This window comes from Nerophis ophidion, linkage group LG07, assembly GCF_033978795.1.
Source record: "Nerophis ophidion isolate RoL-2023_Sa linkage group LG07, RoL_Noph_v1.0, whole genome shotgun sequence".
Lineage (NCBI taxonomy): Eukaryota > Metazoa > Chordata > Actinopteri > Syngnathiformes > Syngnathidae > Nerophis > Nerophis ophidion.
Window position 1 is genome coordinate 33,324,471 of NC_084617.1, and position 27,031 is coordinate 33,351,501.

A 27,031-nucleotide genomic window follows, 5' to 3' on the forward strand; every position below is an offset into this window, starting at 1 on the left:
GCATCTAGTCACTATTGTTATTTCTAATTGCATCTAGTCACTATTATCTTTGTTACTTACGCTCGCATCTATCTAGTCACTATTATTGTTGTTATTTCTACTTGCATCTAGTCACTATTATTGTTGTTATTTCTACTTGCATCTAGTCACTATTATTGTTGTTACTTCTACTTGCGTCTACTCGCTATTATTGTTACTTCTGCTTGCATCTAGTCACTATTATTGTTACTTCTGCTTGCATTTAGTCACTATTATTGTTGTTACTTCTGTTTGCATGTAGTCACTATTATTGTTACTTCTGCTTGCATATAGTCAATATTATTGTCAATATTATTGTTGTTACTTTTACTTGCATCTAGTCAATATTATTGTTGTTACTTCTACTTGCATCTAGTCAATATTATTGTTGTTACTTCTGCTTGCATCTAGTCACTATTATTGTTGTTACTTCTACTTGCATCTAGTCAATATTATTGTTGTTACTTCTGCTTGCATGTAGTCACTATTATTGTTGTTATTTCTGCTGGCATCTAGTAACTATTATTGTTGTTACTTCTGCTTGCATCTAGTCACTATTATTGTTGTTACTTGTGCTTGCATCTAGTCACTATTATTGTTGTTACTCATTCTTGCATCTAGTCACTATTATTGTTACTTGTGCTTGCATCTCGTCACTATTATTGTTGTTGTTACTTGTGCTTGCATCTAGTCACTATTATTGCAGTTGTGCTTGCATCTAGTCACTATTGTTGTTGTTTTTACTTGTGCTTGCATCTACTCACTATTATTGTTGTTATCTGCTTGCATCTAGTCACTATTATTGTTGTCACTTTTGTTTGCATCTAGGAACTATTATTGTTACTTCTGCTTGCATCTAATCACTATTATTGTCGTCACTTCTGCTTGCATCTAGTCACTATTATTGTTGTTACTTCTGCTTGCAGCTAGTCACTATTATTCTTGTTACTTCTGCTTGCATCTAGTCACTATTATTGTTGTTACTTGTGCTTGCATCTAGTCACTATTATTGTTGTTATTCCTGCTGGCATCGAGTCACTATTATTGTTGTTACTTCTGCTTGCATCTCGTCACTATTATTGTTGTTACTTCTACTTGCATCTAGTCAATATTATTGTTGTTACTTCTATTTGCATCTAGTCAATATTATTGTTGTTACTTCTGCTTGCATCCAGTCACTATTATTGTTGTTACTTCTGCTTGCATCTAGTCACTATTATTGTTGTTACTTCTGCTTGTGTCTAATCACTATTATTGTTACTTCTGCTTGCATCTAGTTTCTATTATTGTTGTTATTTCTGCTGGCATCTAGTAACTATTATTGTTGTTACTTCTGCTTGCATCTAGTCAATATTATTGTTGTTACTTCTGCTTGCATCTAGTCACTATTATTGTTGTTACTTGTGCTTGCATCTAGTCACTATTATTGTTGTTACTCATGCTTGCATCTAGTCACTATTATTGTTGCTTGTGCTTCCATCTAGTCACTATTATTGTTACTTGTGCTTGCATCTAGTCACTATTATTGTTGTTGTTGTGTTTGCATCTAGTAACTATTATTACAGTTGTGCTTGCATCTAGTCACTATTATTGTTGTTACTTGTGCTTGCATCTACTCACTATTATTGTTGTTATCTGCTTGCATCTAGTCACTATTATTGTTGTCACTTCTGCTTGCATCTAGGAACTATTATTGTTGTCACTTCTGCTTGCATCTAATCACTATTATTGTTGTCACTTCTGCTTGCATCTAGTCACTATTATTGTTGTTACTTCTGCTTGCATCTAGTCAATCAATCAATCAATCAATCAATGTTTATTTATATAGCCCCAAATCACAAATGTCTCAAAGGACTGCACAAATCATTACGACTACAACATCCTCGGAAGAACCCACTAGTATCCACTAGTATTGTTGTTACTTCCGCTTGCATCTAGTCACTATTATTGTTGTTACTTCTGCTTGCAGCTAGTCACTATTTTTGTTGTTACTTCTGCTTGCATATAGTCAGTATTATTGTTCTTACTTCTGCTTGCAGCTAGTCACTATTATTGTTGTTATTCCTGCTGGCATCTAGCCACTATTATTGTTTTTACTTGTGCTTGCATCTACTCACTATTATTGTTGTTATCTGCTTGCATCTAGTCACTATTATTGTTGTCACTTCTGCTTGCATCTAATCACTATTATTGTTGTCACTTCTGCTTGCATCTAGTCACTATTATTGTTGTTACTTCTGCTTGCATCTAGTCACTAGTATTGTTGTTACTTCCGCTTGCATCTAGTCACTATTATTGTTGTTACTTCTGCTTGCAGCTAGTCACTATTATTGTTGTTATCTGTTTGCATCTAGTCACTATTATTGTTGTTACTTCTGCTTGCATCTAATCACTATTATTGTTGTCACTTCTGCTTGCATCTAGTCTCTATTATTGTTGTTACTTCTGCTTGCATCTAGTCACTATTATTGTTGTTACTTCTGCTTGCAGCTAGTCACTATTATTGTTGTTACTTCTGCTTGCATCTAGTCACTATTATTGTTGTTATTCCTGCTGGCATCTAGTCACTATTATTAGTGTTACATCTGCTTGCGTCTAATCACTATTATTGTTACTTCTGCTTGCATCTAGTCACTATTATTGTTGTTATTTCTGCCTGCATCTAGTCACTATTATTGTTGTTACTTGTGCTTGCATCTAGTCACTATTATTGTTGTTACTTGTGCTTGCATCTAGTCACTATTATTGTTGTTACTTCCGCTTGCATCTAGTCACTATTATTGTTGTTACTTCCGGTTGCACCTAGTCACTGCTATTGTTACTTCTGCTTGCATCGAGTCACTATTATTGTTGTTACTTCCGCTTGCACCTAGTCACTACTATTGTTGTTACTTCTGCTTGCATCGAGTCACTATTATTGTTGTTACTCACCTTGTGCTTCTGCTTGAGGAGCATCTTTAGGACCTTCTCGGTAAAGAAGAATAGGTAAAAGCCTCCAAAGACCACGGCAGACTTGGACACGTAGAAGTTGACCATGGGGTCAAAACCGAAGGCCTGGAGATGAGAATGTGTTTCAAGTGGTGACCACAACAGGTGTGTCTAGGGTGTGTGTGGGACTAGGGACTCACTATCACCTCCAGAGGACAGAGATGGTACTACAAGATGTGGTCTACTGTGAAGACGAGGATACCAAATTCAGTACTGAATCAGGTCAAATATAACATTGCAATTTTTTGGGAACTGGGGTCACTTCACACTTGGCAATCACTCCAGCAGCACTGAGAGCTAAACTACCTCGAGGCATTGTTGCCATTTGACATGCCAACAAGGTATTTGGGTGGAAAAACGGAAGCAGACTAGCTTGATGCTAACATACACTATTTTGCCAAAAGTATTTGGCCACCTCCCTTGACTCACATAAGAACTTGAAGTGTCATCCCATTCCTAACCCATAGGGTTCAATATGATGTCATGAAGAGGAGGGTCCCGCTCCAAACTGTTCCCACAAGGTTGGGAGCATGGAATTGTCCAATATGTTTTGGTATCCTGGAACATTCAAAGTTCCTTTCACAGGAACTAAGGGGCCAAGCCCAACTCCTGAAAAACACTCCCACACCATAATTCCTCCTCCACCAAATTTCACACTCTGCACAATGCAGTTCAAAATGTAGCGTTCTCCTGGCAACCTCCAAACCCAGACTGGTCCATCAGATTGCCAGACGGAAAAGCGTGATTCATCACTCCAGATAAGGCGTGTCCACTGCCCACGCTTCGCATTGAACTCGGTGATGTATGGGTTAAAATCAGCTCCTCGGCCATGGAAACTTATTCCATGAAGCTCTCTGCGTACTGTACGTGGGCTAATTGGAAGATCACATGAAGTTTGGAGCTTTGTAACAACTGATTGTCTTTGCACTATGCTCACCTCCTTGTCAGTTTACGTGGCCTGCCTCTTGGTGGGTGAGTTGCTGTTGTTCCCAAACTTTTCACTTTTCTTATAATAAAGTTCAATTTGGAATATCAATCAATCAATCAAAGTTTACTTATACAGCCCTAAATCACAAGAGTCTCTAAGGGCTGCACAAGCCACAACAACATCCTCGGCTCAGATCCCACATCAGGGCAAGAAAAAACTCAACCCAATGGGATGACAATGAGAAACCTTGGAGGGGACCGCGGTTTTGGGGAGCCCCGCCCCTGGGTGATCGTTGCAATGGACGTCGAGTGGATCTAGCATAATATTGTGAGAGCCCAGTCTACAGTGGATCTAACAAAATAGTGTGAGAGTCCAGTCCATAGTGGATCTAACAAAATAGTGTGAGAGTCCAGTCCATAGTGGATCTAACATAATAGTGTGAGAGTTCAGTCCGTAGTGGATCTAACATAATAGTGTGAGAGTCCAGTCCGTAGTGGATCCAACATAACAATGTGAGAGTGTAGTCCATAGTGGATCTAACATAGTAGTGTGAGAGTCCGATCCATAGTGGATCTAACATAATAGTGTGAGAGTCAAGTCCATAGTGGATCTAACATAGTAGTGTGAGAGTCCAGTCCATAGTTGATGTAACATAATAGTGGGAGAGTTCAGTCCATAGTGGATCTAACATAATAGTGTGAGAGTCCAGTCCATAGTGGATCTAACATAATAGTGTGAGAGTCCAGTCCATAGTGGATCTAACATAATATTGTGAAAGTCCAGTCCATAATGGATCTAACATAATAGTGGGAGAGTTCAGTCCATTGTGGATCTAACATAATAGTGTGAGAGTCCAGTCCATAGTGGATCTAACATAATAGTGTGAGAGTCCATTCCATAGTGGAGCTAACATAATAGTGAGCGTGCAGTCCATAGTGGATCTAACATAATAATGTGAGAGTCCAGTCCATAGTGGATCTAACATAATTAAAGTTAAAGTACCAATGATTGTCACACACACACTAGGTGTGGCAAAATGTGTCCTCTGCATTTGACCCATTCCCTTATTCACCCCTTTGGAGGTGAGGGAAGCAGTGGGCAGCAGGGGTGCCGCGCCCGGGAATCATTTGTGATGATTTAACCCCCAATTCCAACCCTTGATGTTGAGTCCCAAGCAGGGAAGTAATGGGTCCCATTTTTAGTCTTTGGTATGACTCGGCCGGGGTTTGAACTCCCAACTTACCGATATCAGGGCGGACACTCTAACTACTAGGCCACTAGTGAGAGTCCAGTCCATAGTGGATCTAACATAATAGTGAGAGTCCAGTCCATAGTGGATCTAACATAATAGTGAGAGTCCAGTTCATAGTGTCTCTAACATAATAGTGAGAGTCCAGTCCATAGTGGATCTAAGATAATATTGTGATGAGTCCAGTCCATAGTGGATTTAGTTAATAATGTGAGAGTCCAGTCCATAGTGGGGCCAGCAGGAGATCATCTTGAGGATATTTATGGAATATTTAGGAGCGAGGAAATTTCAGGACTGGATTTGTTGGACAAGTGGCATCCTACGACAGTTCCATGCTGGAAATCACAGAGAGCGGCCCATTCTTTCACAAATGTTTGTAGAAACAGTCTCCATGCCTAAGTGCATGATTTGATACACCTGTGATTAGTGATTCTCATCATGTGGATGGCTGGACACCATACTTTTGGCAATTTAGTGTACATTGGCTTTGCCCTTGACATGCTACTAAATAAATAAATAAATGGGTTGTACTTGTATAGCGCTTTTCTACATTGAAGGTACTCAAAGCGCTTTGACACTACTTCCACATTTACCCATTCACACACACATTCACACACTGATGGAGGGAGCTGCCATGCAAGGCGCCAACCAGAACCCATCAGGAGCAAGGGTGAAGTGTCTTGCTCAGGACACAACGGACGTGACGAGGTTGGTACTAGGTGGGATTTGAACCCGGGAGATTAGCATTAGCCATGTTAGGGTACTGAGCACTGGGAGAATTCCCTTGGCCACTACCTCTGGGATGAGCTGAAACAGGGCGTTGGAGTAAAGTGTGCCGATTGCCAGAGCTATGAAGAAGAGCAGCAGTCGCTTGTAAAAGGTTTTCTTCATGAAGGGCACCACGCTGGCCCCCACCAGCGAGCACAGCGAGATCAGCGTCACACACAGGATGCCATAGCCCCACACTGACACACACATAGAGAGAGAGAGAGAGAGAGAGAGAGAGAGAGGTTAGACAGTCAGATGAACCACCACCTGAGGGGGGAAGAGATGAAGAACCAGATCCAGTCCACACATCATTGTTCATTTCACCCCTAAGCTGGAGAGAAGGTGTCATTAGAGTACACACACACACACACACACACACACACACACACACACGCGCATGCATGCACGCACGCACGCACGCACGCACGCACGCACGCACGCACGCACACACACACACACACACACACACACACACACACACACACACACACAGACACACACACGCACAGACATGCTTTTGTCCATCATGGTCAACCTTTTCTTGAACACATGGAGGTTGCTTTTTTATGCATTCTAAATCAGAAATCAACTCTAGCAAGAGTCAGCTGACAATGGAGCTAATAGAAGTCACTCGAGTCCACCTATAAAGTACTCTAAAAGCTTCCATCACGATTGTATATACACACTGTAAGTATACAGTATATGTAATATCTAGTAAAGTTTATACTTCTTCCCTTTACGCTTTTGAGATATGTTTAAATCAATTTTATTTTCTTAATTCAATTTTATTTTATTTTTTTGTGAAATAATATTGCCATTGAGCACAAGACTATTCACTGGACATATGTGTGTATATGATGTACTACATGGTATGGAACTGACTATGACATGCTCAATAAAGAACCTTAATAAAATGTAATATATACATGATTTAAGTCAGGCGTCACCAACCTTTTTGAAACCAAGAGCTACTTCTTGGGTAATGATTAATGCGAAGGGCTACCAGTTTGATATACACTTAAATAAATTTACCTTTAATAAATAAATCTATATATATAAAAAAAATGGGTATTTCTGTCTGTCATTCCGTCGTATATTTTTTTTCTTTTATGGAAGGTTTTTTGTAGAGAATAAATGATGAAAAAAACACTTAATTGAACGGTTTAAAAAAGGAGAAAACAGGAAAAAAAATGAAAATTAATTTTTGAAACATCGTTTATCTTCAATTTCGACTCTTTAAAATTCAAAATTCAACCGAAAAAAAGAAGAGAAAAACTAGCTAATTCACATCTTTCTGAAAAAATTAAAAAAAGAATTTATGGAACATCATTAGTAATTTTTCCTGATTAAGATTAATTTTAGAATTTTGATGACATGTTTTAAATAGGTTAAAATCCAATCTGCATTTTGTTAGAATATATAACAAATTGGACCAAATTATATTTCTAACAAAGACGAATCATTCTTTCTTCTAGATTTTCCCAAACAAAATTCTTAAAAGAAATTCAAAAAACTTTAAAATAAGATTTGAATTTGTTTTTAAAGATTTTCTGGTTAGCAAAATATTTTTTTTAAATTTAAATCATAAGTTTGAAGAAATATTTCACATATATTCTTCGTCAAAAAAACAAAAGCTAAAATGAAGAATTAAATTAATATGTTTTTATTATTCTTCACACTAAATACATTTACTTGAACATTGATTTAAATTGTAAGGAAAGAAGAGGAAGAAATTTAAAAGGTAAAAAGGTATCCATGTTTAAAAATCCTAAAATCATTTTTAAGGTTGTATTTTTTCTCTAAAATTGTCTTTCTGAGCGTTATAAGAAGCAAAGTAAAAAAATAAATGAATTTATTTAAACAAGTGAAGTCCAAGTCTTTAAAATATTTTCTTGGATTTTCAAATTCTATTTGAATTTTGTCTTTCTTAGAATTAAAAATGTTGAGCAAAGCGAGACCAGCTTGCTAGTAAATAAATACAATTTAAAAAATAGAGGCAGCTCACTGGTAAGTGCTGCTATTTGAGCTATTTTTAGAATAGGCCAGCGGGAGACTCATCTGGTCCTTACGGGCGACCTGGTGCCCGTGGGCACCGCGTCGGTGACCCCTGATTTAAGTATATATGTAGTATCTAGTAAAATTCATTACAACATGTAATATATACCTGATGTAAGTATATATGTAATGTAGTAACATTCATTATAACATGTAATATATATGTAGTAACATTCATAATAACATGTAATATACACATGATGTAAGTATGTATGTAATGTAATAACATTCATAAAAATATGTAATGTATACATGATGTAAGTATATACAGTATGTCATGTAGTAACATTCATAATAACATGTAATATATACATGATGTAAGTATATATGTAATGTAACTGTCATACTAACGTGTAATATATACATGATGTAGGTATATATGTCATGTATATAATAGTATATATATATTATTATATCTAATAACATGTAATATATACATATTTTATAATTTTAAGTATTAATTTCACAGAGGCATCACAACGCTCACTTTCCCTTCAACAACATCAAGACTACTAATCATGACAGAATTGATGAGAGACAACAAAGACTAGTCTGGGACAAATGATGATCCAGAAACTTCTATTTTTGAGCCTGAATATATGGATGATGATCTACAAGTTTTAGAAGCATCTTTAGTCAAACACTAAGCATCATGTAGCAGCATTGCTAAATGCTAAACAATATTTCCAAACATAAAAAAACAATCACTTACTGTACAATGTCTGCGCTCAATGGGATACAGACTGATGGGATGTTTATATCTTCCCCTTTACATCAACATTTCTTCATCATCTGTACTACAAACAAGTGTTTTTTTGGTGTTTCTGGCCATCTCCCGGTCTGAGTTGGGAGTCAACTTGTGGGTTTATGGCCACAACCTTCTATTATCAAGGTGAGAGACATTATTTATCATCTACAATTCAGTTTCACCAACTCAGAGGCCAGGCAGCAGCTCCATATAGCAGCATAAGTTAGTTAGCTGTCTAAAATTAGTTCCTCTCTGTAAGCACCTATAATAAATAATATCACTAATACTTGGTAATATTCAGTTCACCACAACTAAATGGAGTATTGTTGGCACTTTGGTGATGTTTTAGAAGTACATTAGTGTCCTCTGCATGGTTAGCCACCTCCTACTTGCGTACTTGAGTAGTTAGAATGCATAATAATAGTAGTGTGTTCCTGTGAGTGACACAGAAGAGATGATGGATGACACACAAAGAAGTGGAGCATGCAGCAGCACAAAGACAGAGGAGAAAAAACAAAGACAAGAAGGAAAGACTATCTGTTTTGTCCTGGAGCGCTCAACTGAAACTCTGGTGGAGCTCTGAGTGTGTGTCTGTGTGTGTGGATGTGTGTGTGTCTGTGTGTGTGTGAGAGTGTGTGCGTGGAGCGCCTGCAGACGTCCAACCTCAGGCAGCAGCTGCAGCACGGCGGTGGAGTAGAGCGTGCCGATGGCCAGAGCGATGAAGAAGGTGAAGCAGTGTTTCATGTAGCGTGTCTTCATCACAGGCACCATGAAGACTCCAGTGAGGGCGAACACATTGATCACACTCACACTTAAGAAGGAGAAGCCCCACACTGGAGGCACGCGGCATGGGAGGGAACACATGTCATGTTGGAGATGGACAGCACAGCTAACATCGACATACACATACATCAACAACAACATACACAATAACAAAAATGTAAACATCAACATACACAACAACAATATAAACATAAACACCACCAACAATAATATAAACATAAACATACACAACAACATATACAACAACAATATAAACATCAACATACACAACAACATCAACAACAATATAAACATCAACATACACAACAATAATACAAACATCAACATAGACAACATCAACATAAACATTAACACTTACAGACATCAACATCAATATAAACATTAACATACATAGACATCAACATCAACATCAATATGAACATTAACATACACACACATCAACAAAAACATTAACATACAGACATCAAAATAAACATTAAAATACACAGACATCAACATCAATATAAACATTAACATACAAAGACATCAACAAACATTAACATCAATATAAACATTAACATACACAGACATCAACATAAACATTAACATCAATATAAACATTAACATACACAGACATCAACATAAACATTAACATACACATAGACATCAAAATAAACATTAACACACACAGACATCAACATCAATATAAACATTAACATACACAGACATCAACATCAATATAAACATTAACATACACATAGACATCAACATCAATATAAACATTAACATAGACAGACATCAACATCAATATAAACATTAACATACACATACTCATCAACATCAATATAAACTTTAACATAGACATCAACATCAATATAAACTTTCACATACACATACATCAACATCAATAAAAACATTAACATAAATATAGACATCAATAATAAACATTAACATACACATAGACATCAACATTAATATAAACATTAACATACACATAGACATCAGTATAAACATTAACAGACACATAGGCATCAACATCAATATAAACATCGGAAACGATTCGAACCGTGGGTTTTTTTATCCTTTGCACCACTAACTAGACAAGCAGACAACACTTGTGTCACTCTGAAACAGGTCAGCATGAATATATCATTCAATTCCTCACAAATGGACTGTTCTTGACCAATCTAAATCTGAAACTAGATCTGACCAATCTAAGTCTGAGACTAGATGTGACCAATCTAAGTCTAAGACTAGATGTGACCAATCTAAGTCTAAGACTAGATGTGACCAATCTAAGTCTAAGACAAGATGTGACCAATCGACGTCTAAGACTAGATGTGACCAATCTACGTCTAAGACTAGATGTGACCAATCTAAGTCTAAAACAAGATGTGACCAATCTACGTCTAAGACTAGATGTGACCAATCTAAGTCTGAGACTAATTGTGACCAATCTAAATCTAGACCAATCTAGGTTTAAGATTATATGTGAGAAGTCTAAGTCTAAGACTACATCAGTGTGAGTCAGTCACCTTCTGCATCAGTGGGCCTGGGTGAGACTTGGGTGCTAGGCTCCTCCTCCTTCTGTGCCCGGCAGGTGCCTGCATCTAGCTGCTGCAGCAAGGTGGGACACAAGGTGTGTAAGCCCCACCCATCCAGACGTGAGTGCTCGTCCATGCTGTAGAGGGCCAGGGTGTCTGCAGGTAGACACTGTCAACACAATATATTTATATACATACATATATATATATATATATATATATATATATATATATATACTGTATATATACATATATATATATATATATATATATATATATATAAGACTTGTGGCTCAGTGGGAGAGTGGCCGTGCGCAACCCGAGGGTCACTGGTTCAAATCCCACCTAGTACCAACCTCGTCACGTCCGTTGTGTCCTGAGCAAGACACTTCACCCTTGCTCCTGATGGGTGCTGGTTGGCGCCTGCATGGCAGCTCCCTCCATCAGTGTGTGAATGTGTGTGTGAATGGGTAAATGTGGAAGTAGTGTCAAAGCGCTTTGAGTACCTTGAGGGTAGAAAAGCGCTATACAAGTACAACCCATTATATATATATATATATATATATATATATATATATATATATATATATATATATATATATATATATATATATATATATAAACCCCGTTTCCATATGAGTTGGGAAATTGTGTTAGATGTAAATATAAACGGAATACAATGATTTGCAAATCATTTTCAACTCATATTCAGTTGAATATGCTACAAAGATAACATATATGATGTTCAAACTGATAAACCTTTTTTGTTTTTCAAATAATCATTAACTTTAGAATTTGATGCCAAAAACACATGACAAAGAAGTTGGGAAAAGTGGCAATAAATACTGATAAAGTTGATAAATACTCATCAAACACTTATATGGAACATCCCACAGGTGTGCAGGCTAATTGGGAACAGTTGGGTGCCATGATTGGGTATAAAAACTGCTTCCATGAAATGCTAAGTAATTCACAAACAAGGATGGGACGAGGGTCACCACTTTGTAATCAAACTGTGGAACAGTTTTAGAACAATATTTTTCAACGAGCTAATGCAAGGAATTTAGGGATTTTACCATCTACGGTCCGTAAAATCATCAAAAAGTTCAGAGAATCTGGAGAAATCACAGCACGTAAGCGATGATATTACGGACTTCTGATCCGTCAAGTGGTACTGCATCAAAAACCGACATCAGTATGTAAATGATATCACCACATGGGCTCAGGAACATTTGATAAAACCACTGTCAGTATTTACAGTTGGTCGCTACATCTATAAGTGCAAGTTAAAACTCTACTATGCAAAGCCAAACCCATTTATCAACAACACCAATTAACGCCACTGGCTTTGCTGGGTTTGAGCTCACCTAAGATGGACTGATGCAAAGTGGAAAGGTTTTCTGTGGTCTGACGAGTCCACATTTCAAATTATATTTGCAAACAGAGGACGTGGTGTCCTCCAGAACAAAGAGGAAAATAACCATTCGGATTGTTATAGGCGCAAAGTTCAAAAGCCAGCATCTGTGATGGTATGGGGGTGTATTAGTGACCAAGGCATGGGTAACTTACACATCTGTGAAGGCACCATTAATGCTGAAAGGTCCATACAGGTTTTGGAGCAACATATGTTGTCATCCAAGCAACGTTATCATGGACACCCCTGCTTATTTCAGCAAGACAATGCCAAGCCATGTGTTATAACAGCACGGCTTCGTAGTAAAAGAGTGCGGGTACTGTCCTGGCCCGCCTGCAGTCGAGACCTGTCTCCCATCGAAAATGTGTGGCGCATTATGCAGAGTAAAATACGACAGCTCGCCCCATCCTTGTTTGTGAATTACTTAGCATTTCATGGAAGCTGCTTTTTTTTATACCCAATCATGGCACCCACCTGTTCCCAATTAGCCTGCACACCTGTGGGATGTTCCAAATAAGTGTTTCTTTGTCACGTGTTGCTGATATCAAGTTCTAAAGGTAATGATTATTTGCACAAAAAAAAAGTGTATCAGTTTGAACATCAAATATGTTGTCTTTGTAGCATATTCAACTGAATATGGGTTAAAAATGATTTGCAAATCATTGTATTCCGTTTATATTTACATTTAACAAAATTTCCCAACTCATATGGAAACAGGGTTTGTATATATATCCAAGATGGCGGCACGCATGGACGCGACGTCCCAGGCTCTCCCCTTAGGTGCATTGTTTTTATTGTTTTTGTATAGTTTATTACTAGCCCAGTCAGCAACTTGCTGGGCTAAGGTTATGTACAGCTGAAACGATTTGTTGGAGCTCGGATTGCAGTCTGAACAGGCTATTTCGGTGGATTTTACGAGCCGACACAACATCCCGGAGGAGCTAACACGTAGCTCTGGAGCTCCATGGCTACCGTGCTCGGCAAGGGGGAGGCGAAGACGCCGTGGCCGAAGGGTCGGCGTGTTAGCCAGACTAAAAATGAACCCAAACAGACCAGCGATACCAAGTCTATTCCTGGCTAATACGAGATCGCTCGCTCCTCATGGTGAAGAGGACAAGATGGACGAGGTGAGGCTCCGTGTAGCACAAAACACTGTGATGGACAGCTGCGCCCTATTGTTTACGGAAACCTGGCTAACGTCCTCAATCCAAGACGCTAACATGGAGCTAACCGGTCACACAGCACACAGACAGGACAGAAACGCAGAGTCTACCGGCAAACGGCGTTGGGGTGGATTGCCAACCTACCTAAACAACAACTGTACTTCTGATTCAAAGGTAGTAAACAGCCACTGTTCCCAAAATCTGGAATATATTACAGTTAAATGCCGACCCTTCCATTAGTCAGGGAGCACTCTGCTGTCCTGATCACAAACGTGTATATAGCTCCCGATGCTAACACTAGCAGGGCGCTAGCTCTGCTGCAGGATACAATCAGTGCACAACAGAACAAATATCCCGACGCAGTCTACATCATAGCGGGGGACTTTAATCATGTCGACCTGAAAAAGGTGCTCCCCAAACTTCACCAGCATGTGAAGTGTGCAACAAGGGGAGCTAACACACTGGACAAAGTCTATTCCAACATAAAAAATGGATATAGAGCCAAAAAACTTCCCCAATTAGGCAAGTCTGACCACATGTCCCTGCTCCTATTACCAGCTTACGTACCAATAAGGAAAAGTGCTCCTATCACAACCAAAACGATCAAAACATGACCGGAGGGAGCCATGGAACAGCTGCAGGACTGCTTTGATACAACAGACTGGTCAGTTTTTGAAAACTCAGACTTGGAGCAGTAGACAGAAGCGGTCCTGGGGTACATCAAACACTGCATAGTCTCTGTCACAGTGGACAAGCGCATCCGGGTCTACCCCAACAGGAAGCCCTGGATGACAAAAACAGTGCAGGGCCTACTCAAAGAGAGAGACAGAGCCTTCAAAGCGCAAGACAGTGCTGCCAGAGCCAATCTAAAGAGAGGTATCAGAGAGGCAAAAGCCGTGCACAGGAGGAAAATGGAAGCCCACCTGCAGAGCAACAACACCAAGGAGGTATGGAAAAGAAAACAACACATGACCAACTTTAGACCCAGTAACCATTCGGCTGACGGCGACACCTCTCGAGCAAAAGAGTTAAACAGCTTCTTTGCCCGATTCGAGAGAAAAACACCTGCGGCCGTCACAACACCCCCACCTAACACCCACAGCAGCTGCACCCTTATACTGGAGGAGCATGACGTGAGACGCATGCTGAGGGCAGTGAACCCGAGGAAGGTTACGGGACCAGATGGGGTCCCGGAACAGGTACTGAGGGACTGTACAGACCAGCTGGCCGGAATATTTACTAAGATCTTCACCCAGTCCCTCTCTCAGGCCGTCATCCCATCATGCCTGAAGACCTCCACAATAATCCCGGTGCCAAAGAAGAACTCCGTCAGTAAGTATTTGAACACCCTGCTATTTTGCAAGTTCTCCCACTTAGAAATTATGGAGGGGTCTAAAATATTTACGGTAGGTGCATGTCCACTGTATGAGAGATTACCTATAAAGAAAAATCCAGAAATCACAATCTATGATTTTTCAACAATTTATTTGTGTGATACAGCTGAAAATAAGTATTTGAACACCTGTCTATCAGCTAGAATTCTGACCCTCAAAGACCTGTTAGTCCGCCTTAAAAGTCCTCCTCCACTCCACTGTATTATCCTGAGTCAGATGCACCTGTGTGAGGTCGTTGGCTGCATAAAGACACCTGTCCACCCCATACAATCAGTAAGACCCAAACATTCAGCATGGCTAAGAACAAAGAGCTGTCCAAATACACCAGAGACAAAAATGTGCAGCTCCACAAGGCTGGAAAGGGCTGGGGAGAAATTGCCAAGCATCTTAGTGAAAAAAGGTCCACTGTTGGAGCAATCATTAGAAAATGGAAGAAGCTAAAGATGACAGTCAATCTCAATCGGAGTGGAGCACCATGCAAGATATCACATCGTGATATGACCAACTTTAGACCCAGTAACCATTCGGCTGACGGCGACACCTCTCGAGCAAAAGAGTTAAACAGCTTCTTTGCCCGATTTGAGAGAAAAACACCTGCGGCCGTCACAACACCCCCACCTAACACCCACAGCAGCTGCACCCTTATACTGGAGGAGCATGACGTGAGACGCATGCTGAGGGCAGTGAACCCGAGGAAGGTTACGGGACCAGATGGGGTCCCGGAACAGGTACTGAGGGACTGTACAGACCAGCTGGCCGGAATATTTACTAAGATCTTCACCCAGTCCCTCTCTCAGGCCGTCATCCCATCATGCCTGAAGACCTCCACAATAATCCCGGTGCCAAAGAAGAACTCCGTCAGCTGCCTGAATGACTATTTTCCAGTTGCACTTCCACCTATAGCCATGAAATGCTTCGAGAAGCTGGTACGGACCCATATTACCTCAGTCCTCCCTCCCGAGCTTGACCCACACCAGTTTGCCTACAGAGCTAACAGGTCTACAGAGGACGCAATCGCCACAGCCCTACACTCCTCCCTGGGTCACCTGGAGACGGGGAGGGGAGCTACGTGCGGCTGCTTTTTGTGGATTATTGTTCGGCATTTAACACCCCGGTGGAAGAGGGGTTAGTGCGTCTGCCTCACAATACAAAGGTCCTGAGTAGTCAGGGTTCAATCCCGGGCTGGGGATCTTTCTATGTGGAGTTTGCATGTTCTCCCCGTGACTGCGTGGGTTCCCTCCGGGGACTCCGGCTTCTTCCCACTTCCAAAGACATGCACCTGAGGATAGGTTGATTGGCAACACTAAATTAGCCCTAGTGTGTGAATGTTGTTTGTCTATCTGTGTTGGCCCTGCGATGAGGTGGCGACTTGTCTAGGGTGTACCCCGCCTTCCGCCCGATTGTAGCTGAGATAGGCGCCAGCGCCCCCCGCAACCCCAAAAGGGAATAAGCGGTAGAAAATGGATGGATGGATGGGTTCCTCATTTGTTCCACCTGCCATGCCTTTTGACGCACACCTGAAGGCAATTGTTACTTTAGTATTTAAGCCTGCAATCTACCTCAGTTCGTCTTTAGTTCGTCACTTGCTATATGCAACACGCACGTATGATTTTCTCTAAGTCCTTGTCGTTTGCTAAGTTACGTCTTAGTTTCTGTGCGCTCGGCACGCGCTTCTGTGGACACTTCAAACCCGATGCTAGTTTAGCATTAGCTTCTCGTGCGATCCGGCACGCCTTTACTTTGCTGTTTTGTACATTTTGTACATTAAAATCAGCTCTTACCTGCTAATCCTGCTTGTCCTTGGTCCTTGTGCATCCGGGGGTGAGACAACACGTGCACACGATGCGTTCCAAACGTGACAAGCCGAACCAGGCATCTCGTCACCTCGCATGGGACATGGAGCTGTCGCCACTCCAGCCCAGTTTTCCCCGTTGAGGTTTGGTAAATCCGCTTCTATTTTCAAACCTGCCATCTACTTGACAGTGTGGCAAAAGCTACCCTCCATTGCCAATGCTCCACTTCCGCATAGTGACGTCAGCCCTCCCACTAGGGATGACGTCATCCCCCAGGATTTTTTTTTAGATTCAGTTTATTCCCTCTGTAAGCCCCCCACTAAGGCTTTTCGTTCAAAAAATATTTTTTATGACAGATTTTGTTCCAAATTGAGTTTTCCTCAGTCCTCTGGTTTTCAGATCCCGCCCTCTGAGACTTTGGCTCCACCCCCAGTGACTGTTTCTCCTACCCAGTCTAGCCTCCTCGTGACCTCCCACCTCCCACCCTTAAGGTCAGTCTCTGACTGCGGGGAGCGCGTCTGGGACCCGCGTCTTGAGGGGGGGACTAGTGCTAGTAGCTGTGCTGCTGAGGTAGCACAGCTGTGACCCACTAAGCCGCAGCGTCCTGCTAGACCTACCCCACCAGTGTTCCAACCTATTAAGCCTGAACGACCCAGTAGACCTCCACCTCCGGTCTTGCTACCCACTAAGCCGCAACGAACAGCTAGACCACCTCCACAGGTGTTCAGCCCTAGTCCTGGTCCGACTTCCGGTCTGACTTGTAGACCGACTCCTGGTCCAACTTGTAGACCAACTCGTAAACTGACGCGTAGTCTGAGTCCTGGTCCGAGTCCTGGTACTAGTCCCAGTCCTGTTCGTAGTGCTAGTCCTAGTCAATGTCAATGTCTTGTCCTATTCGTAGTCGTAGTTCTAGTCTTAGTCGTAGTCTGTGTCGTAGTTTGAGTCCTAGATTAACCCCTAGTCATATTCGGAGTTCTAGTCATAGTCGTAGTTCTTGTCGTAGTCGTAGTCTGTGTCGTAGTCTCACTCCTAGCCCTCATCGAAGTCCAAGTTCTAGTCTGACTCGTAGACTGATGTGTAGTCCGAGTCCTGGTCCTAGTCCTTGCCCAAGTCCTTGCTCAGGTCCTAATTTGACTCCCAGTCCTAGTCTTTGCCCAAGTCCTTGCCCAAGGCCTAGTTTGACTGCTAGTCCTACTCCTTGCCCAAGTCCTAGTCTGACTCCTAGTCACGTTCCTAGTCGTAGCTGTATTCCAAGTTATAATCGTAGTCGTAGTCCTGGTCTGGATCACACTCCAATACTTGCTCCTCGGCCGGTCTCAGTGCCTGCTCCTCGGCCGGTCCCAGTGCCTGCTCCTCAACCGGCATCAGCACCTGCTCCTCGGGCGGCATCCGCACCTGCATCAGTGCCTGCTTCGGCTGCAGCCCCCGCGCTTTCGTCTGCTGCTGCCGGTCCAGCTCCGGTCCACCCACATCCACGTCGGCCACGGGTGTGGCCGTGCCCTGGGCGTCCTCCTCGCGGGACACATCCACCTCCACGTAGGCCACTAGTGTGGCCGTACCCTGGGCTTCCTCCTCGCGGGACGCATCCTCCTCCACGTCGGCCGCGGGTGTGGCTTTACCCTGGGCGTCCTCCTCTTAGGACACATCCATCTCCACGTCGGCCACGGATGTGGCCTCTGCGGGGTCGCCCGCCGGGACTTCTGCGGCAGCAGCGTTCCATCTGCCGCCGCCACCTGTCGTGTCCTCGGTGGATTCGGGGACACGGGACTTGGCGGCCCTCCGCCGTGTCCTCCCTCCGCCCTCCCTTCACTTTTGGACTGTCATGTTGTGGGGGTGTTGGGGGGTTCTTTGTATGTTTTTTTGGGGGGACATCTGAGATCTGTCACTTAAGGTGGGGGTCATGTTGCGATCCACTTCCCGGATCACATCTTTTGTCTGTTTTTTGAGTCCTTTTTGGTTTTTTGATTGTTTGGACTCTTCCGGTGCTATATTTGTATGTGCACTTACTGATTTTGTTACCATGGGGATAGGTTGATTGGCAACACTAAATTGGCCCTAGTGTGTGAATGTGAGTGTGACTGTTGTATGTCTATCTGTGTTGGCCCTGCGATGAGGTAGCGACTTGTCCAGGGTGTACCCCGCCTTCCGCCCGATTGTAGCTGAGATAGGCGCCAGCGCCCCCCGCGACCCCAAAAGGGAATAAGCGGTAGAAAATGGATGGATGGATGGGTTCCTCATTTGTTCCACCTGCCATGCCTTTTGATGCACACCTGAAGGCAATTGTTACTTTAGTATTTAAGCCTGCAATCTACCTCAGTTCGTCTTTAGTTCGTCACTTGCTATATGCAACACGCACGTATGATTTTCTCTAAGTCCTTGTCGTTTGCTAAGTTACGTCTTAGTTTCTGTGCGCTCGGCACGCGCTTCTGTGGACACTTCAAACCCGATGCTAGTTTAGCATTAGCTTCTCGTGCGATCCGGCACGCCTTTACTTTGCTGTTTTGTACATTTTGTACATTAAAATCAGCTCTTACCTGCTAATCCTGCTTGTCCTTGGTCCTTGTGCATCCGGGGGTGAGACAACACGTGCACACGATGCGTTCCAAACGTGACAAGCCGAACCAGGCATCTCGTCACCTCGCATGGGACATGGAGCTGTCGCCACTCCAGCCCAGTTTTCCCCCGTTGAGGTTTGGTAAATCCGCTTCTATTTTCAAACCTGCCATCTACTTGACAGTGTGGCAAAAGCTACCCTCCATTGCCAATGCTCCACTTCCGCATAGTGACGTCAGCCCTCCCACTAGGGATGACGTCATCCCCCAGGATTTTTTTTTAGATTCAGTTTATTCCCTCTGTAAGCCCCCCACTAAGGCTTTTCGTTCAAAAAATATTTTTTATGACAGATTTTGTTCCAAATTGAGTTTTCCTCAGTCCTCTGGTTTTCAGATCCCGCCCTCTGAGACTTTGGCTCCACCCCCAGTGACTGTTTCTCCTACCCAGTCTACCCTCCTCGTGACCTCCCACCTCCCACCCTTAAGGTCAGTCTCTGACTGCGGGGAGCGCGTCTGGGACCCGCGTCTTGAGGGGGGGACTAGTGCTAGTAGCTGTGCTGCTGAGGTAGCACAGCTGTGACCCACTAAGCCGCAGCGTCCTGCTAGACCTACCCCACCAGTGTTCCAACCTATTAAGCCTGAACGACCCAGTAGACCTCCACCTCCGGTCTTGCTACCCACTAAGCCGCAACGAACAGCTAGACCACCTCCACAGGTGTTCAGCCCTAGTCCTGGTCCGACTTCCGGTCTGACTTGTAGACCGACTCCTGGTCCAACTTGTAGACCAACTCGTAAACTGACGCGTAGTCTGAGTCCTGGTCCGAGTCCTGGTACTAGTCCCAGTCCTGTTCGTAGTGCTAGTCCTAGTCAATGTCACAGTCTTGTCCTATTCGTAGTCGTAGTTCTAGTCTTAGTCGTAGTCTGTGTCGTAGTTTGAGTCCTAGATTAACCCCTAGTCATATTCGGAGTTCTAGTCATAGTCGTAGTTCTTGTCGTAGTCGTAGTCTGTGTCGTAGTCTCACTCCTAGCCCTCATCGAAGTCCAAGTTCTAGTCTGACTCGTAGACTGATGTGTAGTCCGAGTCCTGGTCCTAGTCCTTGCCCAATTCCTTGCTCAGGTCCTAATTTGACTCCCAGTCCTAGTCTTTGCCCAAGTCCTTGCCCAAGGCCTAGTTTGACTGCTAGTCCTACTCCTTGCCCAAATCCTAGTCTGACTCCTAGTCACGTTCCTAGTCGTAGCTGTATTCCAAGTTATAATCGTAGTCGTAGTCCTGGTCTGGATCACACTCCAATACTTGCTCCTCGGCCGGTCTCAGTGCCTGCTCCTCGGCCGGTCCCAGTGCCTGCTCCTCAACCGGCATCAGCACCTGCTCCTCGGGCGGCATCCGCACCTGCATCAGTGCCTGCTTCGGCTGCAGCCCCCGCACTTTCGTCTGCTGCTGCCGGTCCAGCTCCGGTCCACCCACATCCACGTCGGCCACGGGTGTGGCCGTGCCCTGGGCGTCCTCCTCGCGGGACACATCCACCTCCACGTAGGCCACGAGTGTGGCCGTACCCTGGGCTTCCTCCTCGCGGGACGCATCCTCCTCCACGTCGGCCGCGGGTGTGGCTTTACCCTGGGCGTCCTCCTCTTAGGACACATCCATCTCCACGTCGGCCACGGATGTGGCCTCTGCGGGGTCGCCCGCCGGGACTTCTGCGGCAGCAGCGTTCCATCTGCCGCCGCCACCTGTCGTGTCCTCGGTGGATTCGGGGACACGGGACTTGGCGGCCCTCCGCCGTGTCCTCCCTCCGCCCTCCCTTCACTTTTGGACTGTCATGTTGTGGGTGTGTTGGGGGGTTCTTTGTATGTTTTTTTGGGGGGACATCTGAGATCTGTCACTTAAGGTGGGGGTCATGTTGCGATCCACTTCCCGGATCACATCTTTTGTCTGTTTTTTGAGTCCTTTTTGGTTTTTTGATTGTTTGGACTCTTCCGGTGCTATATTTGTATGTGCACTTACTGATTTTGTTACCATGGGGATAGGTTGATTGGCAACACTAAATTGGCCCTAGTGTGTGAATGTGAGTGTGACTGTTGTATGTCTATCTGTGTTGGCCCTGCGATGAGGTGGCGACTTGTCCAGGGTGTACCCCGCCTTCCGCCCGATTGTAGCTGAGATAGGCGCCAGCGCCCCCCGCGACCCCAAAAGGGAATAAGCGGTAGAAAATGGATGGATGGATGGGTTCCTCATTTGTTCCACCTGCCATGCCTTTTGACGCACACCTGAAGGCAATTGTTACTTTAGTATTTAAGCCTGTAATCTACCTCAGTTCGTCTTTAGTTCGTCACTTGCTATATGCAACACGCACATTTGATTTTCTCTAAGTCCTTGTCGTTTGTTAAGTTACGTCTTAGCTTCTGTGCGCTCGGCACGCGCTTTTGTGGACACTTTAAACTCGATGCTAGTTAAGCATTAGCTTCTTGTGCGCTCCAGCACGCCTTTACTTTGCTCTTTTGTACATTTTGTATATTAAAATCAGCTCTTACCTGCTAATCCTGCTTGTCCTTGGTCCTCGTGCATCCGGGGGTGACGCAACACGCGCTCACGATGCGTTCCAAACGTGACACTGTCTTAAGTTTGCCAATGACCATTTGGATGATCCAGAAGAGTCATGGGAGAAAGTTTTGTGGACAGATGAGACCAAAATTGACCTATTTGGTCATAATTCCACTATGCGTGTTTGGAGGAAGAAGAATGATGCGTACCATCCCAAGAACACCATCCCTACTGTGAAGCATGGAGGTGGTAGCATCATGCTTTGGGGGTGTTTTTCTGCTCATGGGACAGGACGATTGTACTGTATTAAGGAGAGGGTGACTGCAGCCATGTATTGTGAGATTTTGGCCAAAAACCTCCTTCACTCAGTCAGATCATTGAAGATGAGTTGTGGCTGGATCTTCCATTATGACAATGACCCGAAGCACACAGCCAGGAAAACCAAGAAGTGTCTTCGTAAGAACAATATCAAGGTTCTGGAGTGGCCTAGCCAGTCTCCAGACCTAAATCTAATTGAAAATCTTTGGAGGGAGCTGAAAGTCTGTGTTACTCAGCGACAGCCCAGAAACCTGACTGATCTAGAGAAGAGCTGTGTTGAGGAGTGGGCGAAAATCCCTCCTGAAGTCTGTGCAAACTTGGTGAAGAACTACAGGAAACGTTTGACCTCTGTAATTGCAAACAAAGGCTACTCTGCCAAATATAATGTTGGTGTTCAAATACTTATTTTCAGCTGTATCACACAAATAAATTGTTTAAAAAATCCTAGACTCTAATTTCTGGATTTTTCTTTTTAGGTTATCTGTCATACAGTGGACATGCACGTACCGTGAAAATAGCAGGGTGTTCAAATACTTCTTTTCTTCACCGTATATACACACACACACACACATATATATATATATATATATATATATATATATATATATATATATATATATATATATATATATATATATATATATATATATATATATATACATATACTGAATATAACCAAGGATGTCGTAGTGGTTTGTGCAGCCCTTTGAGACACTAGTGATTTAGGGCTATATAAGTAAGCATTAATTGATTTACTGATATAAAAAAAATATATATATATATATATATATATATATATATATATATTCATGACAAAAACGTCCCTTTTTCATGACAAAGAATTAAAAAAAAATAAAAAAAAAAAAAAAATAAGGACACCTCCTCCCCGGGCCGCGGGACAAATTATTAAGTGTTGACCGGTCCGCGGATACAAAAAGGTTGGGGACCACTGGGTTAGTGCATCTGCCTCACAATACGAAGGTCCTGAGTAGTCAGGGTTCAAACCCGGGCTCGTGATCTTTCTGTGTGGAGTTTGCATGTCCTTCCCGTGAATGCGTGGGTTCCCTCCGGAGATTCCGGCTTCCTCCCACTTCCAAAGACATGCACCTGGGGATAAGTTGATTGGCAACACTAAATTGGCCCTAGTGTGTGAATTTGAGCGTGAATGTTGTTTATCTGTGTTGGCCCTGCGATGAGGTGGCGACTTGTCCAGGGTGTACTCCACCTTCCGCCCGATTGTAGCTGAGATAGGCACCAGCACCCCCTGTGACCCCAAAGGGAATAAGCGGTAGAAAAATGGATGGATGGATAATTTCTTGATGATGCAGTATATCATCTTTAATGAATATACTCCTGACAATGTTGTCATATAGAATTATTGATATGATTGAAAAAAGTAAGATGATGAATTATTAGTGGGCCCCAAAGCCCCAGGTCATAAAGTCAATGGTCACTAGGTGGTGGCGTGAGACCCTAGACAGACTCTCAGCCTTGGCAGCGCATGAAACGCTTATCAGGGGACCAGGGGACGATCCTCAATGACGTTAAGCATGAGAACTATGTGGCCCTCAGTCAGGGCCAAGTCTACATCTAAATAGTTTTTATTATCTGTCACATGAAAATCACTTTTCAAACTTTTCCACTACAGAGAGACCCAGTGGCCACTCAAATATGAACACTTGCTCCTGATTTGAATGGTACTTCATCATTCTATGTAAGCATGTTTTGGTCACAGACTATTATCAAGGATTTGGTCAGGCTAATTACAAAAATATACTAAAGAAAGGAAATATAATTACACAGAACTGAAATAAATTCTGACTAAATAATTATACAGGTTTCTAAAATGAACTGTCAATAAAATGAAAACACATCTTCACCACTTGAGTCGTAATTTAGGAAAGGTCTGTATGACGATAGACTGTCTTTGTCTTTACTGCCCCAAGTGGTAAACAAGTGTATTACATTTGCCACACATGCGGACCACAGCTGAGAAACACAGCATTGTTGTCCGCCCTCCAACAAATGGCCCTATTGTTAAGAATGACCGTATTTATATCAAGTCAGCATACACATAAGGTTTCTGTTCACCAACATTTCACTGGTCTTCCAGGAAGACTATGAAGATGAGCGTCGATACCAGGGTGGGTATTGGTAGCAGGTTTAGGTATCACTAATTGGTATCAGGTATTGGCATCCGGTATTGGTATCACATACTGGAATCAGGTATCTGTATCAGGATCAAGTATCAGTATCCGGTATTGGTAGCAGGTCTTGGTATCACATATTGGTATCAGGTACCGGTATCAAGTATCGGTATCAGTATCAGATATCGTATTGGGTACTGGTATCAGGTATTGGTCTCAAGTAATGTATTGGTAAGTATTGGTAGCCAGTATTGGTATCACATATTGGTATCAATTATTGATCTCAAGTATTGGTATCAAGTACTGGTATCTGGTAATGGTATCAGTATCAGGTATTGGCATCAGGTATTGGTTTCAAGTGTTGGTGTAAGGTATTGGTATCCGGTATTGGTATGAGGTATTGGTATCGGGTATTATTATCAAGTATTGGTATCATGTATTGGTATCAGGTATAGATATCACGTATTGGTATTGGTATCAGGTATAGATATCACATATTGGTATTGGTGTCAGGTATTGATATTGTTATCAGGTATAGATATCACATATTGGTATCAGGTATTGATATGAGATATTGGTATCAAGTATTGGTATCAGGTATTGGTTTCAAGTATTGGTATTAGGTATTGGTATGAAGTCTACTTCCAGTTGAAAGCCCTAGGAGTAGATGGAAGTACTCTGCTGCAGCTGCAGTGAGAGAACTGTACACAAGATGGCGCCACAGCACAAACAAAAGATAGCACCACTTTAAAAACAATATAACCCTTCTTTTTGGTGAAAACTTTTTATCATGGCCACCAGTCAACAAAAATTCATAAATCAGCCACACTGTTTTATAACCCGCAGGGGTAAAGTGTAGGAAAAAAGTAGGGGTAGTTTTGCTTACCTTGGACTTGTTTGACCTGGGAGGCGTGGCTACATGACTGAGGAGCCCCAGCAGGGAGCGCAGCTGAGGAACACTGATGGTGCTGTTGTCCCCGTAGCGAGACAGCAGGTCTGACAGCACCTGAGCAGGAGACTCCTCCTGACCGTAAACTGGGGGCATGGGATCCAGCAGCAGGACCGTGGCCAGGACCAGAGCGCAGAGGAGGCCGTGAAAAGTCAACATGGCCTCGGACTGGATCTTCAACTGTGGGGTAAACAAAAACACCATCAGGTTGGTGGTGACGCATTTAAGTCCTGCGGAGTCCCAAACATGACATTCTTCCAGCTGATACACCCTCCTTACTACAATGTGCTTGGAAACTAAGATGGCTTTCTTCCTACTTTTTTAATGCTGATACACTCTCCTTACTACAATGTACTTGGACACTAAGAGGGTATTATTCCTACTTCTTTAATGAGGATACACCTTCCTTATTACAATGTAGTTGGACACTATGATGGTCTTCTTCTTACTTCTCTAATGCGGATACACACTTCTTACTACAATGTACTTGGACACTAAGACGGCCTTCTTCCTACATTTTAATGCTGGACAGAAGGTACTTTGATTGGTGCTCAGCTCCCACTCCTAAACATCAACCTTCTCTTCATGACAGCAGCAGCAGCACCAGCAGAAGAATAAGAAAAAGAAGAAGAAAAAGAAGAAAAAGAAAAAGAAAGAAGAAAAAGAAGAAGAAAAAGAAGATGAGGAAGGAAAACAAGAAGGAGGAGAACAAAAAGAAGAAGAAGAAGATGATGAAAGAGAACAATAAGTAGAAGAAGATAAATCAGATAAAGATGAGGAAGGAGTAGAAGTAGAAGAAGAAGATGAAGTAGGAAAATAAGAAGAAGAAGAAGCAGAAGAAAAAGCAGGAGAAGAAGAAGAAGATGAGGAAGGAAAAGAAGAAGAAGAAAAAGAAAAAGAAGATGATGAAGGAGAACAAGAAGAACAAAGAAGATGAGGAAGGAGAACAAAAACAAGAACAAGAAGATGAGGAAGGAGAAGAAGAAGAAGAAGAAGAAGAAGAACAAGAAGTTGAGGAAGGAGGACAAGAAGAAGAAGAAGATAAGGAAGGAGGACAAGGAGAATAAGAAGAAGAAGAAGAAGAAAAAGAAGGCCTACGTGCAATTACAGCTATCATAGCCAAAGCTCCAAAACAACCAAAGAAACAAAAAGTTTTGCCTGAGGAGAGAAGAAAAGAAAAGCAGTCAGGATCAACACCGTCCTGACTTTTACTGGCTGGCGTGTTCTCAAAGACGAGGAATTTCATAGTGCTGCTGCCTTGGTTCTGTTCCTGCTGCACTAGTTAGTGACTTTACATGCTCAAATCAACAGTGTGGTAGCAATGTCCTTAGAAAACAACTGTCCCTTTGCTTGGGACCTGCACCCACCCCTGGTAGTAATGTCATGTTTGTGGAACAATCATTTATTGATGCTCTCCATCACAGAATGGGACATCATGTCAGTGTCACGCTACATGCAGTTGGCATCATGGGAAATGTGCTCTTCACAACACTACTGCCAACATCAGCCACAACTGAAAGTTCTTAAATCTGTTTTCTTTAGCAACACCGAGTGGTATTTAAACCATGCTCATGATGCGGACACTTTTGTTACTGGCGACTGTCTAATACGCATCTACCTTGGATACTTTGTATGTGTGAGTAAGATGCAACTATACATATTTGATGATTGTTTGTATTGACTGTATATTTTGGTATATCAA

General features: G+C 42.7%; 1 protein-coding gene across 4 annotated transcripts in view; it reads right to left on the reverse strand.

The window, feature by feature from the left end:
- slc39a14 (solute carrier family 39 member 14) overlaps positions 1-27,031 on the reverse strand; it is a 37,802-nt gene that overhangs the window by 6,644 nt on the left and 4,127 nt on the right. For 2 of the 4 annotated variants that reach the window (XM_061906033.1, XM_061906034.1), the window contains exons 2-5: positions 25,267-25,509; positions 11,052-11,229; positions 9,418-9,587; positions 2,950-3,072 (exon numbers count right to left, since the gene is read on the reverse strand). In XM_061906033.1, the coding sequence (XP_061762017.1) occupies positions 2,950-3,072; positions 9,418-9,587; positions 11,052-11,229; positions 25,267-25,488 (693 nt within the window). In that variant the 5' untranslated portion in view covers positions 25,489-25,509. Of the gene's footprint in view, positions 1-2,949; positions 3,073-5,978; positions 6,149-9,417; positions 9,588-11,051; positions 11,230-25,266; positions 25,510-27,031 lie in introns of all 4 variants that reach the window. The other 2 variants (XM_061906032.1, XM_061906035.1) reach the window with 2 other exon arrangements.